General features: G+C 44.3%; 1 protein-coding gene across 2 annotated transcripts; it reads left to right on the forward strand.

The window, feature by feature from the left end:
- Positions 1 to 613: 613 nt before the first annotated feature.
- enc3 (ectodermal-neural cortex 3) lies at positions 614 to 21,756 on the forward strand. 2 transcript variants are annotated; one of them, XM_068016090.1, is made up of 3 exons: positions 614 to 1,059; positions 8,031 to 9,848; positions 18,564 to 21,756. In XM_068016090.1, the coding sequence occupies exon 2, from the start codon at positions 8,047 to 8,049 to the stop codon at positions 9,814 to 9,816; it is 1,770 nt and encodes a 589-aa protein (XP_067872191.1). In that variant the 5' UTR covers positions 614 to 1,059; positions 8,031 to 8,046; the 3' UTR covers positions 9,817 to 9,848; positions 18,564 to 21,756. The 2 variants fall into 2 exon arrangements, with proteins under 2 accessions (XP_067872191.1, XP_067872190.1); XM_068016089.1 differs by having other exon boundaries at positions 8,034 to 9,848.
- Positions 21,757 to 27,910: the final 6,154 nt, after the last annotated feature.

Genomic DNA, 27,910 nt, shown 5'->3' on the forward strand with positions numbered 1-27,910 from the left:
CACCGAGTCTGTGCCGATGCGCTGCCTGAGAGTGTGGTGGAGGCAGGTTCAATTGAAGCATTCAAAAGGGAATTAGACTGTTATATGAAAAGGAAGAGTGTGCAGGGTTGACGGGAGAATGGTACTTAGTGAATTGCTCTTTCGGAGAGCTAGTGCAGACACAATGGGCCGAATGGCCTCCTTCTGTGATGCATCATTCAATGATCACTTCCCGGAGCCAATTTTGCCTGCTTCAGTTAAGAGCAATTCCCCTTTAAAAGTGAAAAAAAAAACACAAAAAGATTAAACCTGATAAGCTTTGCACTAGAATAATGGGAAATTCTAATGCAAACCTTCTGTGGAGCAGAATGAACAGCAAACAAGAGGAAGTTTCTGACCAGCCTGGAGACAGATCAAATTACAAGTCACTCTTCCCCCCCCCCCCCCAAGCCCTCCCTCACTGGAACCTGATTTGAAGAGAAGCTCATAATTAATTCAACATGGTTTTTTTTTAAAAAAAGGAGAGATCCGGCTTCCTAATTTGCCAGAACTCACATCACTCAAACATGAAGCTTTGTGCTTTATACATGAACAAAGCGGTGTCTCTGTAAAAACTTCTAAAGGGAAGATGTGAGCTTTGCAAAGATGGTATTGGGTCAGGGGTTGCAGATGAATTTCACTGCTTGCTGTTGTACATTTCAGCTCTAGGTTTGAAATTGATCGGGTCTGTTTCACTGGGACTGAGACTGGGAGCCGCCCAGTGGGTGGGGATAATGCTGAATAAATTTGACGAGTGTCGGTAGAGTGGAACAAGTGCTGACTTGCAAAGACGGGATTCTGAGAGCGAGAGGCTGGAGAGAGAAAAGCCATGAGCGCCTGATCAAGAGTAGCGAGAAGTTTGCAAACTTCCAAAGTTTGGGTGTCACCCTCGCTTCTTCTCCCCTCTTCAACACGAAAAACCCTTTATCTTGGTGATTCAGAAAGAAAGGCTCAACGTGTGTTTCTCCAGGGCCGAGAGGTAAACCAACAGAGCTCGGAACTCAGCTTGGAAAGTTGCACTGGACATTGATTCTCACAGAGGTGAAATATTTAATATGATGAAAGGTTATCAACTTGAAACGTTAACTCTCTTCCTCTACAGGTGCTGCCAGACCTGCTGAGTGTTTCTAGCACTGTTTTTATATGGTTTTCTTTTACTTCTAAGTTTTAGGACGGGACAGGTCAGTTAGTTTGCAGCCAAGTGCAATTTAAAAAAAAAAAGCTTTTTACAGGGCATTACATTTCTCTTGGGGTTTTTTAAAAGCTTTTTTATGGGGTGAGGTTAAGTGTGTACAATATTTAACTCTCCAAAGCTAAAACTCGGCGCTCCTTTTTTTTTTCTAATTTATTGCAGACACAGTTTTTGCAGCCACATCTGCAGTCCAGTGAATGCATAAATTACAAGGGATCCCAGGATTTTTTATTTTAATCGGCGTTTTAGGGACTGTATATTCCATAATGACGTCCATTTATTCTGTGAAAACTGTGTTTCTGTTAATTGTTGAATGAGCGGTCCGTGAATAATTGGTGAAGATTCGGTGGTAAATAGCTTTTTGTGCTCGACTTGAGGGCCTGTTTTGGGTTTAAACAGTGAGGACTGTTAAAGGGATTATGAGGACTGGGTTTGTATTCTCTTGAGCCTGGAAGGTTGGGATGGGGATGGGGATGGGATGGGGGGGTGGGGTGGGGTGGGGTGGGGGGGGTGTGGGGAGTGATCTAATTGAGGTGTTAAAAATTATACAAGGGATTTGATTCAGTCCATACAAAGAAGCTTATTTTCTCTGGTGAAGTTGAGAACAAAGGGGATATCATCATAAAATTAGAGTTAGGCCCTTTAGGAGTTAAATCTGGAAGCTCCTCTTACAAAGCATGGTGGAAATGTGGAATTCTCCACTCCACCAAAAAGCAGCTGCATGAACTGAAATTTTCACGACTTGAGATCAACTTTGAAAAAAAATTTAGTTAATGGTATTAAAGGGTTTCAGAAGTGTAGTCACTGTTCTAATGTAGGAAATACGACAGCCAATTTGCGTACGGCAAGCGCCCACCAATAGCAATGTGATGACCAGGTAATCTGTCATGTTGATTGAGGTATAAATATTGGCCAGGACACCAGGGGAGAACACTCTACTCTTCGAAATAGTGCCATGGGATCTTTTACACCCACCTGTGAGCGCAGGCAAGGCATCGGTTTAACGTCGCATCCTAAAGTCGGCACCTCTGATAGTGCAGCACTCCCTCAGTACTGCACTGTTTTTTTTTTTAAAAAAAAGCCTAGATTTTGTGCTTAAGTCTGAATGGCCTCCTGATGTTCCAATCTTCCTATTTTGAGGAGGGTAGGTCTGCCCCCAGATGCTTTAATTTTGCCAGCTGTGCCCTCTGCCTGTTTAACAGTGGGCAGTGCTCGCTCTGGGTTCTGCTGGCAATGTTAGGATGTGGTTTCTGCATTTGTGGAAATGTGAACACCAAAACTTCTGCATCTACTGAACTAAAATGGGCCTCCTTAACTTGCTGGCTTCTTTGTGGGCTTGCATTGATGTGGGTGTGTGATGCCCGTGTTTGTTCCATGGAGTTTGTTGCCCAACATGTAATATAAAAAGCACATTAGGATGATTTGAAGGGTTGAGTTAACGGTTGAACGTGGTAGTGTCACTCACTGTGAATTCTCCTATTGTAATATTACCACAGTGTAGGGAAAAAATCACACTGCAGTCAATCTGGGATGATTCCACATTCCAGCAGGAAGGTCCTAGTAAAAAAAAAAATTGCAGGCCTGTGCTCCATGTGATCCCATCTGTTTAAAATTAATAGCTAGAAAGTGCTTGCATTTATATAGTGCCTTTCACCAACACAGGATATTCCAAATCACTTTACAGCCAATGAAGTACTTTTGAAGTGCAGTCACTGTTATAATGGAGCCAGTTTGTACACAGCAAGATTCCACAAATAGCAAAGCAATGCTGACCAGTTAATCTGTTCTTGGGCAAAAACAAGAAATGCCGGATTCACTCAGCAGGTCTGGCCACAGACTCTGCCAGACCTGCTGAGTGAATCCGGCATTTCTTGTTTTTGTTTCAGATTTCCAGCATCCGCAGTATTTTGCTTTTATATTAATCTGTTCTTGGGTGTTGGTTGAGGGGTAGGATGCAAGTACAGGGTAACTTTGACTTTCGATGATAGTGGTACAACCTAACTTTTCACTTCCTTTGGCTTCAATGGATTGCTAACATCTGTTTTCTCAACCAGAGTCCAAATTTCTCCCCAGGAGAACTCCCCTGCTCTTTTTATATAATTCCATGGGATTTTGCTAAGATTTCCTTTTTTAATTTCGAATCATAGACTGGTTATAGCACAGAGGAGGCCATTCGGCCCGTCACGTCCATGCCAGCTCTCTGCAAGAGCAACTCACTGAATCTTACTCCCTTGCTTTTTCCCTGTAACCCTGCAAATTTTTTTCTCTAATTATCCAATTCCCTTTTTTTAAAAACCATGATTAAATCTGTCTCCACCACACTGTTAGGCAATGCAATCCAGATCCTGACCACTCATTGTGTTTTTTCTTTTAGATTTCCTCATGGTGCCTTTGGTTCTTTTGCCATTTGCCTTAAATAGGCATCCTCTGGTTTTCGACCGTTCTGCCAATGGGAACAGTTTTGATGTTGGAATTGAGTTTTGTAAAATTTTTGCTGGGTTAAGAAGCTCTCTGCTTTGGTTCAGTCTTTTCCTCCTTTTCTTCTGAAGCCTCTGACTCATTGCTATCCAAGCCTCAGCTGTTTGGCCATCCTTCATGTGTGATCCCAGACAATGACTGGCACTATGGCTACTCCAGGAAATTGAACCAGTTCGAAAGAATTTACTGAAACCTTCTTGTTGCTTTGAGGCAATGATGTCATGACCTTAATGTTGTGTCTAGCTTAATATTTATCATGTATATCCAGGCTAGTGTGTCCCAAGCTGGGGAACCCTTCAATCAAACCAAATTCTGTCTTTGCCAGGTCAGCACGCCTGCACTCTCCCACAGAGGTCAGGAGTTGCTATGTTGCATTTGGGGCAGCTTTTTCTTCTGCTTGTCTCCTCCCTGTTTCCTTGCCCCATGACAACCCAGAACACCAAGGCGATGTCGCTTCCTGACTCAATCAACTGTCACATTCCTTGTTAAACCCTCCACTTCATTCTCCTCAAAACCTTTGTCCTTGACCAAGTCTTTGCTCACGTGACCTTTCATCTCCCCCTTTTGACTGTTCATTTTTTCTGAATCTGTGAAGCACCTTGGGACACTTTTCTATGTTGAAGACACTATATAAATGCACGTTGGTGATTATCTTGTCACCTTCCTACTGTATAGCTCAGTGACACAACCCAAGTGACGAGTTAACCAAACGAGTCATTAGAAGTCTCCTGTAGGTGTGTGAATCGCTTGCTGAGGAAATTCTTCCCATGTTTGATTCATTGCTTCAGGGCAGTCTGTGCCTCTGCATCTCCTTGTGCATCTGACAAGAATCTCTCTCATTGTGTAATTATGTATAATTTCAGCCAAATGCAGGAAATGGGTCTGAACCACTGACCTGTTTCTTCATTCTCATTTACTTCAATCCTACCCACATGAAAAGACATCTTTAAATCTTCAAAAGGATTATTACTGGCCCCACAAGCAATTGTCTCCCTGTTTTCCCCCCCCCCCCCCCCCCCCCCACCCCACCATCGTGTCTTCCTACTCTCCTTGTGCTTTTGTGGAGTAGATAAATCTTAGTTTGGCTGCTGGCTTTGGTTATTTTGTCTTTAATGCAGTCAGCCCGGATGGTAGCGCTCTCACCTCCAGAATCAGAAGTCGGTAAGTTCAAGCTCCACTCCATAGACCTGAGCCCATACGGTGCAGGATTGAAGGTGCGCAGCAATAACAACTTGCATTTATATAGCGTCTTTAACTTAGTAAAACATCCCAATGCACTTCACAGGAGCATTATCAGACAACATTTGACACTAAGCCAAATGAGGAGCTGTTGGGACAGGTGGCCAAAAGCTTGGTCGGAGGTAGGTTTTAAGGAACGCCTTAAAGGAGGGTTTGGGGAAGGAATTCCAGAGTTTAGGGCTTGAGTAGCTAAAGGCACGGCCACCAATGGTGGAGCGATTAAAATCAGGGATCTGGGAAGTAGGACTGGAGGAGGTTAGAGATAGAGGTGATGGAGGTGCCGGGATTAGGATGTGACATTTGTCAAGCCAGGCTCCTACCTGCCAAGAATGAGGCACATTAATTTTGTCATGAACATTGATTTTTAAACTGTTGCTGGAGCGAGGGAATGACCTGTTAAAACAGATCAGCTGTGGCTGGAAAAGACATTTACATATTAACAGACGGTGATTGGAAGGACAAAGGACCATTCCCTGACACATTCAACCCACAATTGACCTTGATCACCAGGCGTTGAAGGTGGGGGAGCTGGCATTCCAGGTTGCCTGCTAAGATGGCCGAATACACAAACTGACATGGTCAAACCAGCTGGTCACATGACTAACCTGCTGGGCAACCTGAGTTTTTTGAATTTGTACAAACAGCTTGGGCAGAAATCAGAACACTGCTGGACTGAGGAAGACCTCCTGTCTGTCTGTCTGCTCCCATCTTTCTCACAAGCTTCTGAATCCACTGAAGACACATGAACCCCAGGAGAGAAAACTCTCCTACAGCGAACAAGGTTTAAGAAGGATACTGGGCCCCAACGAAAAGCAAGATCAGCCTCCAATCAAGGACTCCAAAGTGAGTTCAAAGACCCGAAACAAAAACTCTTCAGATATTGCCTCAAACTTTTCCACTTTATTTTTCTTCTGCTCTTTTCTGTCTCTATTTGCATATGTGTATTGCGTATGCCTGTTAGCGTGGGCGCGTCCTGTATCCGCAGGCGTTAAACTTGAATTTAAACTCTAATTCAGTTAATAAATTTCAACTTTTCATCTTTAAACCTAAGAAAGCCTGTTTGTGCTGGTTTCTTTGCCTTATAATTGGAAAGCAGTGAACAAGGATTCACCAAGGAGGAGCTAAAAACACGGTCGGTTTAAAATTAAACCCTGTTGTGGTAGGACCAGGTGAAGGCTGAGAGGGAACCCTAGACCTCTCTCACCTGGTCCTAACACATTAAATCAAGGCCCTGTCAGTCTGTTCAGGTAGATGTAAAAGATCTTGCTGCACTAATCCCTGGGATGCTTTAATACATAAAAGACGCTATATAAATGAAAGTTGTTATTCGAAGAGCAGGGGAGCTCTTCCAAGGTCCAGGCTGATAATCCCGATCAACACCAATAAAAATCAACTGCTCATCAATCTGAGATCTTGCTGTGCTCAAATTCCGTGGCACGTTTGCCAACCTAATGACCGTGATCACGTCGGAAGTAATTTTCTAAATTCCGCTCCTGTTGGGATGCTAGACTTGGCTTGAATAATCAAGTTTTTTTGTGGGGGAAGGGTGGGTGTTCAGTGGGCAGGGGAAGGGTGGGTTGGGGGAAGAAATCTGACAGGGTTCTCATTCCAGGTTGTTATCTGTTAAACTCCTGATGAGTGAGGTCTGGTTAAATGATCAGTTGGACAAGGGTTGACGTGTGGGACCATCACAAAAGCAGGACTCTGCCCCTTCTGGTTAAAAGAAAAAAAATTCTGAAGGTTGAAGGAAGATTGCTAGGAGTTATACGTGCTGAACTCTGCTTCAGTTTTCTAGGGGGGAGGAGGAGGAAAGGACAAGGCGTGAAATTCAGTTTGTCTGGATGTGGTTTGTCATGTCCAAAAGTAATTGCTGATTGCTCGGAATAAACTCTGGGCTCTGATTTCTTTTTTAAAGGATAAAATCTGTTCCTTCCTCTTGGATTAGCTCTGAACAGCTGGAAATTTCAACCCATGTTATCCCTGTTGATTGGGTGTGAGCTGTTATTACAGGGCTTTGTTGAAATGAGCACTGTCTGCTCCATGTAGTTATGTAAGTGCTCAGTGCATCGCCAGCAGTTCCCCAGTGCTGCCTCTGGAATGTTAAGTGTACAGTTTTGTGGGCTGTACCCACACCTTCAGCAACGTAGCCTTTAATCTACCATCTTATTCTGTGTGCTCTGTAGTCTAGTGCACATACCATTCTCTAACTCTTCAAACAGTCACCCTCTCCCCACACCCTCCATCATGACCTTTCTTGTCTCTTCTTTTGACCAACAGCACCATAGATGTCATTTTCAAATTCTTGCCCCTCCCTAGTTCTACAAGAACTCTGCTTTCCTTTTCCTTTTGTTTTATTTGTTCATGGGATGTGGGCGTCACTGGCTAGGCCAGCATTTATTGCCCTTGAGAAGGTGGTGAGCTGCCTTCTTGAACCGCTGTGGTCCATTTGGTGTAGGTACACCCACAGTGCTGTTAGGAAGGGAGTTCCAGGATTTTGACCCAGCGACAGTGAAGGAACGGCGATATAGTTCCAAGTCAGGATGGTGTGTGGCTTGGAGGGGAACTTGCAGGTGGTGGTGTTCCCATGCATCTGCTGCCCTTGTCCTTCTAGGAGGTAGAGGTTGTGGGTTTGGAAGGTGCTGTCTAAGGAGCTTTGAGTTGCTGTAGTGCAATTTGTAGATGATACACACTGCTGCCACTGTGCACTGGTGGTGGAGGGACAAATGTCTTAAGATGGATGGGGCACTGATCAAGCGGGCTGCTTTGTCCTGGATGGTGACGAGCTTCTTTTGATGGAGCTGCACTTGCCCAGGCAAGTGGGGAGTATTTCATCACGCTCCTGACCTGATCATGGATAGGCTTTGGGCAGTCACTTGCTGCAGAATTCCCAGCCCCTGGCCTGTTCTTGTAGCCACAGTATTTATCTGGCCTGTCCAGTTAAGCTTTGGGTCAGTGGTAACTCCCAGGATGTTGTTGGTGGGGGATTAAACGTCCAGGAGAGGTTAGATTTTCTCATTTGTTTTTCAGTTGAGCAAGGAGCAGAAGCTGGGTTTTCTGAATGAAGGATTGACTAATTGATTAATGTCCATGTTTTATGTCTCAGCAGCTCTTTGCCCAAGATGTCCGTCATTGTTCATGAAAATCGAAAATCACGCTCCAGTTCGGGGTCAATGAACATCCACCTATTCCACAAGCCGTCACATGCCGAGAGTCTGTTGACTCACCTCAATCTTCTCCGCAAGCGCCATCTCTTCACAGATGTGACCCTTCACGCCGGGAACCAATCCTTCCACTGTCACCGGGCGGTGTTGGCCTCCTGCAGCCGTTACTTTGAGGCCATGTTTGCTGGCGGGATGAAGGAGAGTCGGGACAATGAGGTGAACTTCCACAACTCTCTGCACCCTGAGGTCCTGGAGCTACTCCTGGACTACGCATACTCCTCCCGCGTCCTCATCAATGAGGAAAATGCCGAGTCCCTCTTGGAGGCCAGCGACATGCTGCAGTTCCATGATATCCGGGATGCGTCCGCAGAATTCCTGGAAAAAAACCTCCATCCCATGAACTGCCTTGGGATGATGCTCCTCTCTGACGCTCACCAGTGCGAGCAGCTCTATGAGCTCTCTTGGCAGACCTGCCTTGCTTACTTTGCAGTGCTGTACCGGACAGAGGACTTCCTTAACCTGCCAAAAGACAAGCTTGTTGAGCTGATCTTGAGCGAAGAGCTGGAGGTTGAGGATGAAAGTCTGGTCTACGAAGCAGTCATGGGCTGGGTGAAGCACGACCTGCGGAGACGCCGCGATGCCTTACCAGATTTGCTGCGGTGTGTGCGACTGGCATTGCTGCCAGAGTCGTACTTGTACAAAAGCGTGCTGGGGGAGGAGCTAGTGGCCAACCACAAGACGGGCAAAGGAGTCGTCGAGGAAGCTATTTGCTGCAAGATGAAGATCCTGCAGAACGATGGTGTGGTGACACTTCTCTGCGCCAGGCCGCGCAAAGTGAACCACGATGTCTTGCTGCTGGGTGGCCAGACTTTCATGTGCGATAAAGTCTACGCGATTGACCAGAAGACGAAGACAGTGATCCCCAAGACTGACATCCCCAGCCCGCGTAAGGAGTGCAGTGCTTGTGCGATTGGTTGCAAGGTGTACGTTACTGGTGGCAGGGGCTCCGAAAATGGGGTCTCCAAAGATGTCTGGGTGTATGACACTCTCCATGATGAGTGGACAAAGGCTGCCCCGATGTTGCTGGCACGATACGGGCATGGATCGGCGGAGCTTGAGCAGTGTTTGTACGCCATCGGCGGGCACACAGCCGTGAGTGTGTCCTTCCCAGCATCCCCCTCGGTATCCCTAAAGCAGGTAGAGCACTACGACCCTCATTCGAACAAATGGACCCTCGTCGCCCCCCTCCGTGAAGGCGTCAGCAACGCTGCGGTGGTCGGCGCCAAACTGAAGCTCTTCGTCTTTGGTGGCACCAGCGTCAATCGAGAGAAGCTGCCCAAGGTCCAGTGTTTTGACCCTGGGGAGAATCGGTGGACGGTGCCCACGAACTGCCCACAGCCATGGCGATACACCTCCGCATCTGTGGTCGGTGACCACATCATCGTCATTGGTGGGGACACGGAATTCTCGGCCAGCTCCGCCTACCGCTTCAACAGCGAGACGTACCAATGGTCAAAGTTTGGCGACATGACGGCAAGACGGGTCAGCTGCCACTCGGTGGCCTCCGGTAACAGGCTCTACGTGGTTGGGGGATACTTTGGTGCCCAACGATGCAAAACCCTGGACTGTTATGATTCATCGACGGGCACGTGGAGTAACATCACCACTGTCCCCTATTCCCTCATTCCAACAGCCTTCGTCAGCACCTGGAAATATCTGTCCGTCTAGCTCCTCAGCAACCTTGTGCGCTGCCATCTGAGGTAATTTAAAAAAAAAAAAAACTCCCTTTTTTGTCTTGATGTTTCTCCATTACTTTGAAGTAATTAAGAAATCATTTCTTAGTTTCCTTGCCTTTTTTAGAATGAAGGTGTAGACACAATACTTGCCTTTCCAAATCTGACTTTTTTTTACTCTCTCACTCTCTCACTCTCTCACTCTCTCACTCTCTCACTCTCTCACTCTCTCACTCTCTCACTCTCTCACTCTCTCACTCTCTCACTCTCTCACTCTCTCACTCTCTCACTCTCTCACTCTCTCACTCTCTCACTCTCTCCCCCCTCCCACAATCCAAGATGTTTTAGAGTCAGTTAGATGATACGACCAAGTGAGAAAGGTGTCTAGGGGTCTTTCTCAGCCATCACCTGGTCTTATTGTAATGGTTTAATTTTAAACACAGTGTTTTGAGCTGCCCCCTTTCTGAATCCTTGTTCGCTACTTTCCAATTATAAGGCAAAGAAATGAGCATAAACAGGCTTTCTTAGGTTTAAAGAAGAAAAGTGAAATTTTATTAAACTTAAACTCTAATTTGGTAAATGCCTACGGATACACGCCGTGCCCCACACCAGTATGCATACGTGATACACACATGCAAATAGAGAAAGAAGAGCAGCAGAAAAATAGTGGAGAGGTTTGAGACAATCTCTGAAGAGGGGTTTGTTTACTGTGCTTCGAGCTCACTGTAAAGTCCTTGTTTGTAGGTAGTCTTGCTTTTCGTTGGGGCCCAGTATTCTTGTTCACTGTAGGAGACTTTTCTCTCTTGGGGTTCTTCAGTGGTTTCCAAAGCTGCTGAGAGCAGAAGAAGAGGTTTTTTCAGTCCAGGAGCAAACAGCTTTGTGTTTTAAAACTCTGTGGCAAGTTCAAATTTTAAAAAAAACCTCCAACAGCCAGTTAGTCATGTGACTGAACTGGTCTGACCACATCTGTTTGCGTATTTGGCTATCTTTGGAATGCTAGCCTCTCCACCTTCAACGTCTGGTAATCCAAAGTCCATTGTGGATTAAATTGGAACAGGGAGTGGCCCCTTTCCAAGTACTGTCTGTTACTGTGCAAACCTCTTTCCAGTCAAGGGTCTAGTGGTTTTTTTTTTAAAACAAGTTCTTTCTTTACTACAGTAACAGTTTCAAAAATCAATGTTCATGTGGTGAAATTAATGCCTCATTCTTGGCAGGTGGGGGCCTGCATGTCAATGTACTATAGGTTCTTCCTGATGGAGGACCTCAGTTGGACAGAAGAACCTTCTTGACCTGCACTGAACTCGTCGCCCTGTAAAGATGCTGATGGTGCCAAATGTGCTGACCGTTCTCAGTGCCTCCTGTAAAGTGGGCAGTTCCATGTGGGTGAGACCACTCCCCATGGGAGGAGTAATCAATGCTAAGGTCGATCCTGACCTCATGTGCTGATGCACACACTTTTGAGAAGGAGCATTACCAGAGCAGTTACCCCTCACTGTTTTTGATTATTTTTCTCCTATTCACATGGGGGGGGAAGTTGATATTTTTTCATGTCTTTGTCCTTTTTTTTTCAAAAGAGAAGATTGTTCTTGGGATGTAGGTGACATTTATTGCCCATTTACTAGTTGCTTTGAGGCCATTTAAGAGTCAATCACAGAGTCACCAGTAGGCCCAGGCTGGGTAAAGATTTCGGGTTTCCTTTCTGAAGCACTTGAATGAACCAGTTTTTTTTTTAAATATTCCGACAATTGAACTGTTCATGGCAAACTGTCTCAGAAAAAAAGTGACCATGGTGGGGCTTGAACTAGTGATTTCTGGGTTACCAGTCCAGTATTATCACTAGGCCACTGTGCCTGGAGCCAAAGCATTTCTAGTTTGGGTTGTAGCATAGGTTAACTTTAGAGAAGAAGTCGCTCACTACTGTCCTCCACAAATGTGGCAGTAAAGTGATCTGATTTTGTACATTGCCAGATAGCCATTCCCAGACAAACAGGAGACATTTGGTGGACTTTCCCTAACTCCTGGTATTCTCTTGGCTGGAGGTCCCTGTGATTCCAGATTAGATGAGGAGTTTGTGTCCTGTGATTGTGCTCATTATGTGTTGCCTTGTCTTGTCTCCTCCTGGGTAAAGAGAGACTGGGCAGTTTGGGACTCTGATAGGAGCTGATAAACACCACCACAGAGACAGTGGCACTGATAAGTGTCTCTACTACTGTAGCTTAAAGCTGCCTAGACAGCTGAAGAAAAGGCTTAACCAAATTGTCCATCTTTCACTTTTTTATTCACTCTGCAATTTCAGAAGTGTCTGTTTTTGAGCATTCAACAGCAGTTGGTTTTTCCCAACCCATTGCATCCCATAAAGGTGTTCCCTCTGAGGCCCACATTGGTGTGTGTCTAGACAGTGAATGTTGGGGAGCGGGGGGTGTTGGAGGCCCACTTTGATCCTGCCGTTGCCCAACCTGGTGGCTATTGAAGGAGAGTCAAATGTCTGTTTGGAATTTTTTGTGTCACTGGGACCAATTGTAATGTTCCCGATTCCCATCTGAGATCTCCTAAATACAAACAGCCCGACATGGGAACCTATCGCTTGTGTATAAACTGTCCTGGGGCAGGAGAGTGAAATTTTGGGGGTAGTGTAGCACACACGCAGGATTAAGTGAGAGGATGGTGCTGTTATACAGATGGGGTAGATTCTTCTCCCTGTCTCCCTGAATGGGCTTCGGCTGGTGGGATGCCTCCTTTATCCTTGGGACAACTGGCAATTGAACACCCTGAAGCAGGCTCCAGGCTGGCGCAGTTACAGGTGGACCAGACTGGAAGGAGGTCTATCCATAGAGAGAGCCTCAATCCTGCAACAGGCCCAGGCTGCTTTTGCAAAGCCTAGAGGAACACTACTGCTCCCAGTCCTGCCGAAACAAAGTGGTTCTTAGCTTTTGGGCTGTTAACGACCGGAGCAGGGACCAGTTCAGTCCTAAAGCTTCATACCGGGACCCTAATTATCATTTTAAATAGGGCCTATCGCCTGACATAGCAACCACTCGGCAGATTAAACAATGACTCAGACAGGAAGGGTGCGGTCGGTCAATCCCTGCTGTATATGGGGCACTACCACCTCTGCTTTCAGGTGTGAGGGTGCGGGGCTACAAAGCATCAGCCCCAGCAACATTTTATAATGTGTTTACTTATCAGCTAGGCCTGTGAGGCAAATCACTCCGTAAATGGTTGGTTCAAGCTGGATCAGATTGATTGTTTCCATTCTGTGATCAGACTGCGTACAATGTCAAAACATTTCTGGTCTCTGTATCCAACTCCCACTGTGGAGTTTAAAAATAATGTATTATTTTGGCCAGTGAATGCATTGCTCTGGAAATCCGGAAGCCCCATGGCCTAGTAACTGAATTTGGGTAAGGCCCAGTCGAGTGGTGGGGTATAGATTTCCGAAAACACATTTAAGTTGAACTGTAAAGAGTGGGACAGCCAGTGTGTAGAAGCTACAGAATTCTGCTGTCAGCAGATCGTTTGGGGTCAAAGATCAGAAGAATGGTGTCCAATTACAAGCCTAAACAGCTGTTAACAGCAACTAACAGAGGTCCCAGAAGCAATAGTGCAGGCGTGGTGCACAGAATAAAAACAGAAAATGCTGAAATTAGTTGCCAGGACGACCAGCATGTCTGGAGAGAAACAGAGTTAACGTTTCAGTCAATGTGCTTTTGTCAGAACTGGGAAAAGTTAAAGATGGAACAAGTACAGAGGTGGGGGGAAAAGGGGGAAGAACAAAAAGGAAGGTCTGTGATAGGGTGGAAGATGGGAGCGATTTTAAATAACAAGGGATGATGGTGCAAGGCCAAAGTGGATGGTATTATGACAAGTAAAGAAACAAAAGCTGGGTCTAGAGGAGGTGTAAATGGCAACAGCAGAATGATTACCAACACCCACTAACTGGAAAAATGGGAGCAAAGGTCACAATCTGAAATTTGAGTTCGGAAGGTTGTAAATGTGGAGAGAAAGCTTGGGGGTTTTGAGTAGTGTCAGATTGTGTCTGACAAAGCTCCTGTGAACTGTTTTGGGTGTTTTACTACATTAAAAGGTGCATTGTAAATGGAAATTGTTTGTATAAAACTCCCAGGATAGTTATAGCACAAGGTTAAATACAGAAAAAAAAAATCTTGTGCTGCAGTCCCGGGCACAAGCTGATTAATCTGCCTCTCACTTTTCAGGTGGTTTTTGACCAAACTGCATTGGAAGTTCTCTGACCTATTGTAAAAACCCAACTGGTTCACTTCCCTTTTTTTTTATAGGGAAGAAAACCTGCTATCTTTGCCTGGTCTAAGGCCTATATGTGACTCCAGTCCTACACCTGGCATGGTTGACTCTCTTTAATTGCCCTCTGAAGTGACTGAGCCAGCCGCTCAGTTGTATCATTTGTTACACTGCAATGGTTCACTAGGGCAGTCCACCACCTTCTCAAGGCATCTCTGGATGGGCAACAAATGGCAGCCATGCCAGTGATGCCCACATCCCAAGAATTTTTTTCGAAGAGCTACCTGCCTATCAGCCAGTCTGAGCCCAGGATATGACCACAAGTTCCAATCTGGAAGTCGATGTGAGACCTGAATCGGAACGTCCCCTGCCCTTCCCCCACCATTCGCTCTTCTACTCAAAAAAAAAAAAAAATCCCTTCATTGGAATTATCTGCTTTGAATGTTAACTCATTTTGATTTTGCTGTGTAATTTGTGTTGCTTAATTCAAATTATTGGATAATTCCATTTCTTTAATATAGAAAACCAGCTTTGAATTATCAGGAGTAAGACTATTCCAAAGAGTTGAATCTTCAGTCCTTTACAATCTTTGGGAGTGATTTTGTAATGGTCTGGTCAGAAGTCCAAAGCCAAAGTATGGCTATATTTAAAAGATTACCCCCTTGTCCATTTTCGTTCTGGCCCCCTCTTGGGTCTCCCTAGACACTAACAAGTTCTCCCCCCAAGCCCCCATTTTTCCCACCCTCCCCAGCTTGCTCAGAGATACAAGCACATCCCAGGGAGGGTCCATCCTCCACTTTTCCATACAGTCCTGGGTGGACACAATACTATGTGCAGGTATGGGGACCTGTCCAAGGGACTATGAAGTGAGTCCTTTTCAGTTGTGTTCTGCCAATTACTATGATCAGATCTGTTCTAATTGCTCTCATTTCAAAAGAGAGCGAATTCTCCATTGCTGGATGTGAAATATTCTTTTCTCAACATTTTAATGAAAAATGACTTGCATTGATATAGCCCCTTTCACAACCTCTGGACATCCCAAAGCACATTGCAACCAAAGAAGTACTTTTTTGAAGTGTAGTCCCTGATCTAATGTAGGGTACGGGGCAGCCAATTTGCGCACAGCAAGATCCCACAATCAGCAATGAGTTAATGACCAGTGGTGTTTGTTGAGGGACAAATATTGGCAAAGATACCAAGGAGAACTCCCCTGCTGCTCTTCAGTATAGTGCGGGGGGGATATTTTACGTCCATCTGAGGGGGCAGATGGTTTAAGGTCTCATCCGAAAGACAGCACCTCTGACAGTGCAGCATTCCCTCAGTGCTGCATTGGGAGTGTCTGCCTTGATTTTTTTTTTTGTGCTCCAGCTTCTGGAGTGGGACTTAAACTCATGATGAGAGTGCTGTCTACTGAGCCATGAGTAACTGCTTTTATATAGTTTATGGCATCCACGCTTGTGCCTAGCAAGATGCCAGTAACAGCGAGTCAGATGAATGACCAGTTAATTTGTTGTTCGATCCTCTTGACTGTGGGAAGAATGTTTCCCACTCCCAAAAAAAAAAGGCAGCAGATGGAGCACAGGCCCAGATCACAGCAGAAACGTTCCTGCTCATTAGAACTCCATATTGTCCACTGTGGTGTCCTAGGGAGCTGAAATTTCAAATTGTACAGATCCAACATTCTCTGTAGTCAATGCAAGGTGTGTTTCTTTACTGTGTTACCATGCCCTTACAGCTCACTGCTCCTCAACTGCTAAGCTCTGGAGATATGCTCCCTGGCATGATGTACCAGCTTGCAAAACACTGCTTAAAACGAGGGCAAAATGAAAGCTGGCATTTTCAGTCTAACATGGTAGGGATGGGGAGGACAATCATATTAATTTGAACTTGGGTAAACTGTATCTATTAACAAACTATATGGCGGCACAGTGGTTAGCACCGCAGCCTCACAGCTCCAGCGACCCGGGTTCAATTCTGGGTACTGCCTGTGTGGAGTTTGCAAGTGCTCCCTGTGTCTGCGTGGGTTTCCTCCGAGTGCTCCGGTTTCCTCACACATGCCAAAGACTTGCAGGTTGATGGGTAAATTGGCCATTATAAATTGCCCCTAGTATAGGTAGGGAAATATAGGGACAGGTGGGGATGTGGTAAAAATATGGAATTAGTGTAGGATTAGTATAAATGGGTGGTTGATGGTCGGCACAGACTCTGTGGGCCGAAGGGCCTGTTTCAGTGCTGTATCTCTATATAAAAAAAAATGTTGTCACAGACAACTCCCAAACTTCTATACTAAGAAGCCTAGATGAAGGCCCACAGTGCAGGAAAATTCCAGAAATAGAAGAGAGTAGTTTAATACAAAGACTAGTGGTTCGGTGCCACTAAAGCTGGATTTAAAGCCTTTAGTTTATAGGAGTGAGGGGGTGTTCTACAGTTTTGAGGTTTTGGCAAAGAATGAGTTAGTGAAAGGCCGTGCAAGGTGTCTTGATTTCAGATTAAATTGAGGATGCAGAAAGATGTACTCCAAGCTTCTTCTCGATGAGTTGTGTGCTCCATGAGGAAGGATACATTGGCCTTGGTGAAAGTGTAACATAGATTTACTACTAAGATACCTAGACTCCAAGGCTTCAGTTGTGAGGAGAGATTATACAAATGAGGGTTGTATTCCTTGGAATTTAGAAGAGTAAGGGGTGATTTGATCAAAGTTTTCAAGATATTAAAGGAAACCGTTTCTTTCTATCTACACTATTTCCCCTGGTTGGGAAGTCTAGAACTAGGGGACAAAAAATTAAAGCTAGACCTTTTTTTTTCAAGAGTGAAATTGGGAAACGCTTCTTCACACAAAGCGTGCGTGGAAGTTTGAAATTCTCTTCTGTAAACGGCAGTTGATGCTCGATCGATTGTAAATTTTAAATCTGAGATTGATTGGTTAACAAAAAAAACAAAGGTATTCAGGGATATTGAGTTTGGTTGTAGACCAGCCATGATCTCATTGAATGGCAGAACAGGCTCAAGGGGCTGAATGGCCTCCTGTTCCTAATACTGGGGATGGGAGGATATTACTCATTGAAGCAGGTACAATTGGGGAGTGAAACATATAAATGTTGAACAATCGGAGAGGTCGGAGAGAGTCGTTGGGGTTAGATTATTTCCACTGGTCAATGAATTGGTAACAGAGGAGCATTAACACTGGGTTAGTAACAGAAACATACTTGGGCAGAGCTAAACGAATAGTTTCATGCAAAAGTTAATGGCATTATGGAATGTTTGACTCACTTTCAATAGCCATTTTAGTAAATCATGATGAAAAGGGAATAGAGCAAATCATTCATTGTGCTTGAATCTCTGAGCCAAGCTACTGAGAAATAATTTTTTTCATTCATGGGATGTGGCCAGTATTTATTGCCCTTGAGAAGGTGATAGCAAGCCACATCTGAGTGGTTTGCTAGGCCATTTCAGAGTCAGCCACATTGCTGTGGATCTGGAGTCACATGTAGGCCAGACCAGGTAAAGATGGCAGATTTCCTTCCCTAAAAGACATTGGTAAACCAAGTGGGTTTTTAATGATCCAGTATTTCATCGTCACCGTTACTGATTTGTTAGCTTTTTAATTCCAGATTATTTTACTTAAGGAATTGAACTTAAATTCCCCAGGTGCCATGGTGGGATTTGAACTCTCTCTAGAGCATCAGTCCAAGCAACTGGACTACCGGCCCAATTGCATAACCATGACGCTACCATACCCCATAAAACTTCCATTTGCCCACATGACCAAGTCAACCTCCTCTGCTCTAAGGAGAACAGCCCCAGCTTCTCCAATCTGTCCACGTTTATGAAGTCTCTCATCCCCAGAATCATTCTCGTAAATCTTTTCTACATCCTTCCTAACGTGTGATGCCCAGAACTGGACATCATACTCCAGTTGAGTCTGAACTAGTGCTTTTATAAAAGTTCATCATGACTTCCTTGCTTTTGTACTCTGCATCTATTAATAAAACTCAGGATCCCCGTATGCTTTATTAACTGCTTTCTCAACCTGTCCTGCCACCTTCAATGATTTGTGCACCTATAACCCCAGGTCCCTTTGCCCCTTTAAAATTGTATCCATTTATATTGACTGTCCTCATTCTCCCTACTAAAATATATCACTTCACACTACTCTGTATTAAATTTATCTGCCACCATGTCCACCCATTCCTACAGCCTGCCTATTTCCTCTTTGTCTGTCACTATCTTCCTCACAGTTAAGAATGCTTCCAATTATTTTTTTTGTGCCATCCACACATTCATCCACCAGTTGGAGATATCAAACTTCAGCACCAAGCCCGGATGCATTAGACTTCTTACACTATATAATACCTGACAAAGGAAGAATGTCAAAGGGTAGGGGTGAAGAGTAGGGAAATAGGATCCAAGTGGGTGGCTCCTGCTATGCTGAAATTCCTATCTGATGAGGTATATTTATCATTTGTAATTTTTTTTTTGACCAAGGGTTGAAGCATTACCGGCTGCTGTTGGAAAATGGAGAATATAGTGAAGCACTTCAGATGGTGAACTGCCGAGTTCACCATCCTTTGTCCTGATGCTGGAAGCCATTGAGCTGGAGAGAGGATCAAGCCAAGCCCTCCAGATGAGGATCAGTGCATGAGGCCAGCACTAATGGTCTAATTTCAGCAAACCACGCCATATGTTTTTGGTGCGCTGGTGGTTTACGACAGACGGCACTATTATCTCAAGGGTTTGTGACTTTCTCTCTCTCTCATGTTTGCTTATCATGAAGACAAAATATTCACCTATTCCAAAAAGACTCTTGTGGCTGAGTAACGGATGACACTAAATAATGACAATGTGTTCCAACATACTGATGTTGGATTCACTGCAGTAACTGGCAGTAGCACCTCCCAAACCTCCGCCACCAAAAAGGACAAAGGCAGCAGAAGCATGGAGACACCATCTACAACTCACCATGCCGTCCTGACTTGGAAATAGATCAACTGTTGTTTCGCGGTCGCTGGATCAAATTCCCGGAATGCTCTACCTTTAATTGCATTGAGTCCCTTCACTATACAGGCTGCAATGGTTCATGAAGAACAACTATCGCTTTCTCAACTGGGGATGGACAATAAATGTTGGCGTTGCCAGTGATGCCCACATCCCAAGAACTAGTGTTTTTTTATAAAAACTGTAACTCCTTCCCAGGATCTCTGAACTGTGAACTCTGTCTTACCACTCTCCTACAATTTGCAATGTTTTAAAACCCAAACTTGGACGCTAATTCATGCTTTACCTAAACTTTACTCCGACAAATGACTTGCGCTGTGAACTTTGTCGAGAATGCTGGATGGACCCAAATTGAGAAGTGCTGGTGAAGACAGTGTTTGGATTTCATTTGTTCATTGTGATTCGGTTGACCCAGATCAGGGTAACTAAACCCTCCCCATATCCCCATAACTTTGTAGATTTGCACCTTGTGTTTCATTGCTTTGTAATTTGATGTGCTTTCTGTATTTATTTTTATGTTGGGAGGTTTTCTAGTTTTAAGTCTTTCAAAAAGAGTTGAATTACATGGGGGGGGGGGACACTTTTTTTTCGCAGTATTATTTTTGCCTGCTATCTAGTTTGTGTTCTGTGATGTTCCCTCGCAACCAAATTGAAAAAAGCCTCCTGGTTTTGGTTCTGAATTAGCCAAGTTATTGGTGAGTGGTTGGCCCATCCCAACAGAGGAAGCACTAGTGCCGGGAGTTTCCTTGAAGGATTTCCCCCACTCCACCAGTGTAACCTTGGAAACTACCATTTCTACTTGTAAGCAATGCTTCCATCAAAGTGATGCCAGTAGATCAGGAAAAGTCTCCAGGAAATTCACCCTTCGCGCTCTCAATGGCTCAGTGAATAAATGCACAGCCTCGCGATCCAAGTGAGGCACCTGGGATAAGGAAGATGCCAAGTTCCATTCCTAGCCTGTTCTGGATTTGGCGGGGAATGGCACAGTTGTTGGCCTCATTGCCTTTTGGATTAGGGAGTGGAAAAATAAGCAGAATTCCTGCTCAAAAGGTCATACATATGGTTGTCGGGAAGGGCAGAGTCGAGCTTGGTTGTGATGGCCACTGCAGTGGATTAGTTGGCTGTCTACATTCTGAAAAATAATCTCGACTGAATTTGGAGGCCATTTGCCCGCCCACCCCCACCCCCGCGAACTAGACCCTGTCTGTAGGGCAGAGAGTAAAATGGTTGAGTTTTTCAGCTAATTTGTTCTCCTGGAGTGCCTTTGACTCGGCAAGGATAGATGTCACTTTGGACTTTCCTGTCAGTTGTTTCAATTGGGTTTGGGATCGGGTCATTCTGCCTCGGTAACTGAGTTTCTATATTGCAGTCGACGAGCATTGACAATTTGCTGTTACTGACACGTGCACCTCTGGCAAAGAATGTTAACTTCTCTGCTATCTCCGCAAATGTGTTTCCAGTATTTTGTTTTTTTTTTACATTTTGTTAATTCTGGCCTCTTGCACATCCCTGATTTTTTTTTTAATTGCTTCACCATTGTCAGCTGCCAAGGCCCTAAACCCTGGAATTTCCTCTTTAATCTTTTTTTTTAAAGATACTCCTTTTTAAAGCCTACCTCTTTGACCAAGCTTTTGGTTTCCTGTCCTAATATGGCCCAGTGTCAAATTGTCTGATAACGTTCCTATGTCGTGCATAGGGAGCTTTTTATTTAACTATGTCAAATGGCTTTTTAAAATATAAATGCAAGTTGCTGCTGCTGCTCATTGGAAGAGGGCTTTATCATGTCTTCACCTGCTTTTTCTGCAGCCCCCCCTCCACCACCCCTTCTGTTTAGGGGCTATTCCAGGAGCCCATGTTGCAATCTAATTTGGCCCTCCTAACTCTGCATCTGCTGCAAATAATACAGATGTGTATATTAACCGATATTTCTGCCAGGGGTTGCTTATTTACCTCAAACAGATCTGACAGCAAGTGCAGCAGCATTGTAGTAGAGGCAGCCCTGTATAAAATATTAAGCAAACAGTGGGTATAATCTGTTCAGAAAGGAGATTTTCTACACCCCAGCCCAGACAAACACAATTGCCAACTGTTAGTGTCTTTCTGGTTCTACCACTTGTCGGGTGGGTGTGCAGAAATATCCAGAGACCTGGGTATTGAGATCACATGGTTAAAAGCCCTGTGTCTTTTTGAACCAGGCACTTGCAGTGATTTTTGGTCGTCGAGCGCAGGTTCGTGGTATCAATGGCCACCTCCTACCTTCCAAACTCGGCCCATTATCATAAAGATCCTGCCAATGGTGCAAGCACTGAGGGAATGTTCGAACCCTTTGCCAAGGAGAATTTTTGTTGTAATCCACAGACTATCCGATACACCTCTTGGTAGAATTTTTTTGAACTTTAGATGAAGGAAACCATTTTAAGATGTTTTTACTGTAAAATGTTTTGAGTGACTCTATTCTGGGTAGGTTGTTTTGTTTTATTACAATGATGAGCCTAGAGTGAAGAATTTTCTTCCGCCATAGTTGGAAGTCTCATGTTTTCTGTCTGCGACCATATTTCTGTGTCCTGTAACCTGTTAGTGTGCTTTTAATTTATAATGTCTTGTCACTTTAATTTTGTTGAAGAATTGTTTTTTGACAGCCTGGTGCTGTGTTGAAGATTTCAATAAATAGTCACAAATAAAATCCCAGGCTCTTCATTTGATCTTCAGTCCCTCTTTCACTTTCTGTTTTGAAGCTACAAGAAAGAGTAGAATACAATCTATTATAAAATGCTTACTGAACACACCTCCTCTTTCCACAGGTCCTATAGAATCTATCCCCATTAGGACAACGACTTGTTACTAGTCAGTAGTATTTTCTCTCGTGTTCTCAGGAAAACCCAATGTAAAGTTGGAAAGGATTTGATCATAGTGAACATAAGTCATTAGGCCTGCCTGTCCTGGACTCTGTTCCGTTCATTTAATCCTCTGTGGATAAAGTCCGATATGAGTACAGTTTGTTTACACTGGGTTGTTGGGTATATTCTGTACATCTGATTTATCTCTCAGCAATGCAGATATTACACATGCATTAAATCAGTGTGTTTTTCTGTAGAAGATCCTAGCTCGGTCTTTCAGTTTCACTTTTAACACTGAAATGCCACCCATAGGCTTAAGCAATCAAACACCGTTGTTGCAAGGTTTTGTTTTTGTATTTAAAAACTTAAGATTCTGTGTGTTTTTATTAAAAACTGAAACAGGATTTCAGTGGGCATTTGAAGCACCTGCTGAAAATTTGGCAAAGTTTTGAAAGGAAGTTCAAAACAAAAGCTGAACTTTGAGTGTTTTGAAAGGATGTTGAACTTGTGCCCAAGTATAGGAAAGTGGGCAATTTCAAGGAAACCAGCAAAGGGTTTGACCTTCCTCTGAGAAACTTTTTGAATGAGAAGGGAGACTCTTGTGTCTGGACATGTGACCATGTTTGGGAAGACTGCTTTCACTTTAGACCCTTTAAAAAAACCAGTGAGTTGGATAAAGAGCAGACAGTTGAAATTTTGACTTTGACCTGCCTGGATAACAGAGAGGGAGACCCAGAGAAAGTGTTACCTTTCTCTGTAAAGGAATCTTGCATCTCTTGAAGAAAACCCTGTATCTGAAAGGTGGCAGATTCCTATTGCCTCCTGTCTCTGAAGAATCCCTGCATCCAGTCTGGTTCCTGCTGCCTCCTGTGTTTTAAGAAATCTTGGAATCTGAAGAAATCTTCTACTGCTATGCTGCTGCAAGACCTAAGCAGAGCTGTTGCCACCCCCCTGCTGAAGGACCTATGTGATGCCTACTGCAGTCGATTTACCTTGAAAGCCTACCCATCACAGACTGTTGATCAACCTCACCTGGAGAGACTTCGAGTAGTATCTGACTATTCAACTCTGGGATACCTCACCAAACCAAAGAACTTCCTACCAGAACACAACAAACTAGTTATTTTATTATTCCTTCTAGTCCCATGAAACAGCTGTAAACCAAAATCCTCTTTTCCCCAGTTAACTGGTTTCTTTTTGTATGTATGTATGTGTGTGTATGAGGGTTGGGGAAATAAGGAGCTTTTCGTATATAGATTTATCTCATTATTGGTTAAGACTTAGTTTAGTAATGAATAGTTAATTTTTTTTTGTTGATTGACTAAACCTGGTTGGTGTGTTTTATTCTGGGGTCACAGACAGTATGTAATTGGCTGTTTTTCAGTCGGTGGGAAATTTTATTGATATGCTGTGAACCGTGGAGAAGTGGAACTGAATTAATAGTGCCTCCCGCCTTGGTCGTAACACAGTGAACACAGATAAGTGGGCAGACTAATACAATCAAACACTACTAGTACCTGATTAATGCCTAGCTGAAAGGTTATACCTATCAAAGAATGAACAGACTGGGGCTTTTTTCTGTAGAAAAGAGGAGGCGGAGCAGTGATCTGATAGAGGCCTTGAAGATTGCCGAAAGGTTTGATGGGGTAGACGTACAGAAGACGCTTGGGAAAGACCAGATCTAGGATTCATAAATATAAGACCGTCACTAATAAATGCAATAAGGAATTTAGGAAAGCTTTTTTTACCCAGAGAGTGATTAGAATGTGGAACTCGTTACCACATAAGAGGCATTGAGCTGAATTGCATAGCAGTGGTGAAGGGCAAGTTAGTTAAGCACATGAGGGAGAAAGGAATAGGATATGTTAATGGGGTTAGATGAAGTAGGTTGGAAAAAGGTTCTTGTGGGTCATAAACTGCATGAACGTCTGGGGCTGAATGGCCTGTTTCTCTGCTCTGGATACTGTGTGAGTGCCCCATGGTCTTAAAAGATCATCAAGGAGTAAGTTCTACTTGAGTGACCATGAGCCCTAAAAGCTATCGAGCAAACTTCCGGAATATTCATCCACTGCTTATCCCTGTCCTGCCTTTCCAGGTAGCATTCTGTCCCCAACAGCACAAAACCCATCATGCTCAATGGGCTATTTGATCATCTCCATTCTTTACCACATTATCCTTATTTTAACATAAATATTTAAATGTCAGTGTTTTTCTTGTAGATATTGAGGCTTCTTCCATTTAATATCTTCTCCCTAATGTTTCAGAGCCAGACACCGTTATCAGACATAACTCCTAGCCCCCTCTCTATGCTTCCTTAAACTGATGTGGCACAAGGTTGATGTGGAGAATTGCTGGAATGAACCTAGCTTTCACTAATTGTGTTAAATATATATGAAGGTAGTTGTTTAGATTCATGCAAAGCATTCTCTTGCAGAAGTACTAGGAATAGGCCATTCAGCCCTTCGAGCCTTCTCCACCATTCATACAATCATAGCTGATCTTTTACCTCAATTCCGCCTTCCCCATATCCATTAATACACTTCGTATCCAAAAACTTATCGATTCTGTGTTGAATATGTTCTGCCCTACAATTTCAAGGGAGGGTTATCGTGTTAATTGAGTGACTGAACAATGTTGATGTAAATTTTATGCAGAATTTTGAAACTGATGAAGGAAGGACAATGGTGTTTGTGACTGGCACACTTACCCCTCCCCAACCCTTGTCGACCCATTTTTCTCCTAACATTGGTGCATGTTTGGTTCTGATACCTGGTGTGTTAGCAGGATGCAGAAACTCACTTAATGCCTTTCCTTCTTATTTATTTAGAGATGCAGCACTGAAACAGGCTCTTCAGCCCACCGAGTCTGTGCTGACCATCAACTACCCATTTATATTAAATCTAAATTTAATCCCATATTCCTACCCCATCTTTCCTCACCTATACTAGGGGCAATTTATAATGGCCAATTTACCAATCAACCTGCAAGTTTTTGGCTGTGGGAGGAAACCGGAGCACCCGGAGGAAACCCACGCGGTCACAGGGAGAACTTGCAAACTCCATACAGGCAGTACCCAGAATTGAACCCGGGAGCTGTGCGGCTGCGGTGCTAACCACTGCGTCACTGTGCTGAAATTTAAATCTCGCCAATGAGATTTAGAGGGGATTTGAGGGAAAAAATTTTCACCAGCAGGTGGTTGGAATGTGGAACACACTGCCTGAAGGGGTGGTAGAGTCAGGAACCCTCACAACATTTCAGAAATATTTAGATGAGCACTTGAAACACCATAGTATACAAGGCTATGGGCCAAGTGCTGGAAAATGGGATTAGAATAGATAGGTGCTTGATGGCCGGCATAGACACGATGGGCTGAAGGGCCTGTTTCTGTGCTGTATAACTCTATGACTCTAATGAGTATTGGCTGGATTATTTAACCTCAAGCCTGGAGCAATCTTTTACTCCCCCAATGTCCAAACACAAATCATGCATTGCAATCCAGCAACGCTCACTGAACAACCAGGATCAGAGAGGCGCACCTGCTTTTCCACTCCTTATGCAGCCTCCATGATTGCACTGATGGCATTCCGGAGACCTGGCACAAACCGGTAACCAAAGCTGGTCTCTGTGGCCATGCCACACGGCACTCAAACTGAGGCATGAAGGGGCTCAAGGAATGAGACAATATTTTAAAATATACTTAACCTGAATGCGAAGCAGGAATAATCCTTCTGATCTACACTAAAACAGCTATCTCTTGGAGGGGTACACCCCACCCCCTTCCACCTGGCCAATGACACCTCCCAGTCTAATCGCAGGCCCTCCCTGGTCATTGCCTGTCCCGTCACCTCCCCTATTTGATGGTTGAAGGGACGCGAAAAAAAGTTGGAATTCCCATTTCTCAGCCCACACGATTTCCCTTATATATTCAGCCACATGTTAAGCATTTACATACCACCTGTGGCCTTGCATGAAGTTTGTAAATTATACATGTTGACTATCCTCAATTTTTTTTTCTTCATTCATGGGATGTGAGCATCACTAGCCAGGCCAGCATTTGTTGCCCATCTCTAATTACCCTTGAGAAGGTGGTGAACTGCCTCCTTGAACTGCTGCAGTGCACAGGGTGTAGGTTACACCCACAGTACTAACTTTCTGTAGCAGTTTGATACAACTGAGTGGCTTGCTGGGTCATTTCAGAGGGCAGTTAAGAGTCAACCACATTGCTGTGGGTCTGGACTCACATGTAGGTCAGAGCAGGTAAGGATTGCAGATTTGCTTCCCTAAAGGACATTAATGAACCAGATGGGTTTTACAATAATTCAGTAGTTTCATGGTCACCGTTACTGATACTAGCTTTTTATTCCAGATTTATTTAATTAACTGATTTAATCACAGTGGCGCAGTGGTTAGCACTGCAGCCTCACAGCTCCAGCGACCCAGGTTCAATTCTGGGTACTGCCTGTGCGGAGTTTGCAAGTTCTCCCTGTGTCTGCGTGGGTTTCCTCCGGGTGCTCCGGTTTCCTCCCACTGCCAAAGACTTGCAGGTGATAGGTAAACTGGCTGTTATAAATTGGCCCTAGTGTAGGTAGGTGATAGGGAATATGGGATTACTGTACAGTTAGTATAAATGGGTGGTTGTTGGTCGGCACAGACTCGGTGGGCCGAAGGGCCTGTTTCAGTGCTGTATCTCTAAATAAATAATAAAACATTTCCCTGCTTTGGTGAGAATTAAACTTGTTACGTCATTACCTCAGGATTCTGGACTGTCAATCCAGTAACACAGCAACAATCCTATTGTATCCCTAAATTCAGTATTGGAACTCTTTGCTAGGTCTGTCTCTGTATGAAGAAAGACTTGAATTTCTATAGCACCTTTCACATCCTCAGTATGTCCCAAGGCACTTTAGAGCCAATCAAGTACTTCACAGAATCACAGAATAATACAGTGCAGAAGAGGCCCTTCGGCCCATCGAGTCTGCACTGATGCATTAAAACACCTGACCTGTCTACCTAATCCCATTTGCCAGCACTTGGCCCATAGCCTTGAATGTTATGACATGCCAAGTGTTCATCCAGGTACTTTTTAAAGGATATGAGGCAACCTGCCTCTACCACCCTCCCAGGCAGGGCATTCCGGACCGTCACCACCCTCTGGGTAAAAAAGTTCTTCCTCAAATCCCCCTTAAACCTCCCGCCCCTCACAAACTTGTGACCCCTCGTAACTGACCCTTCAACTAAGGGGAACAGCTGTTCCCTATCCACCCTGTCCATGCCCCTCATAGTCTTGTACACCTCGATCAGGTCACCCTTCAGTCTTCTCTGCTCCAGTGAAAACAGCCCAAGCCTATCCAACCTTTCCTCATAGCTTAAATGTTCCATCCCAGGCAACATCCTGGTGAATCGCCTCTGCATCTCCTCCAATGCAATCACATCCTTCCTATAATGTGGCGACCAGAATTGCACACAGTACTCCAGCTGTGGCCTTACCAAAGTTCTGTACAACTCCAACATGACCTCCCTGCTTTTGTAATCTATGCCTCGATTGATAAAGGCAAGTGTCCCATATGCCTTTTTCACCACCCTATTAACCTGCCCTCTGCCTTCAGAGATCTATGGACAAACACGCCAAGGTCCCTTTGTTCCTCGGAACTTCCCAGTGTCAGGCCATTCATTGAATACTTCCGTGTCACATTACTCCTTCCAAAGTGTATCACCTCACACTTTTCAGCGTTAAATTCCATCTGCCACTTTTCTGCCCATTTGACCATCCTGTCTATATCTTCCTGTAACCTAAGACACTCCACCTCACTGTTAACCACTCGGCCAATCTTTGTGTCATCCGCGAACTTACTAATCCTAACCCCACATAGTCATCTATGTCGTTTATATAAATGACAAAAATTGGGGACCCAGCACAGATCCCTGTGGTACGCCACTGGACACTGGCTTCCAGTCACTAAAACAGCTGTCTGTCTTTATGACACTTTATGAAGTGTAAAT

This window comes from Heterodontus francisci, chromosome 36 (assembly GCF_036365525.1).
Source record: "Heterodontus francisci isolate sHetFra1 chromosome 36, sHetFra1.hap1, whole genome shotgun sequence".
In the NCBI taxonomy this organism is placed as follows: Eukaryota; Metazoa; Chordata; class Chondrichthyes; order Heterodontiformes; family Heterodontidae; genus Heterodontus; species Heterodontus francisci.

Bases quoted from the DNA above. Each gene is read 5' to 3' on its own strand.
- enc3 (XM_068016090.1), top strand. From the start codon at position 8,047: ATGTCCGTCATTGTTCATGAAAATCGAAAATCACGCTCCAGTTCGGGG.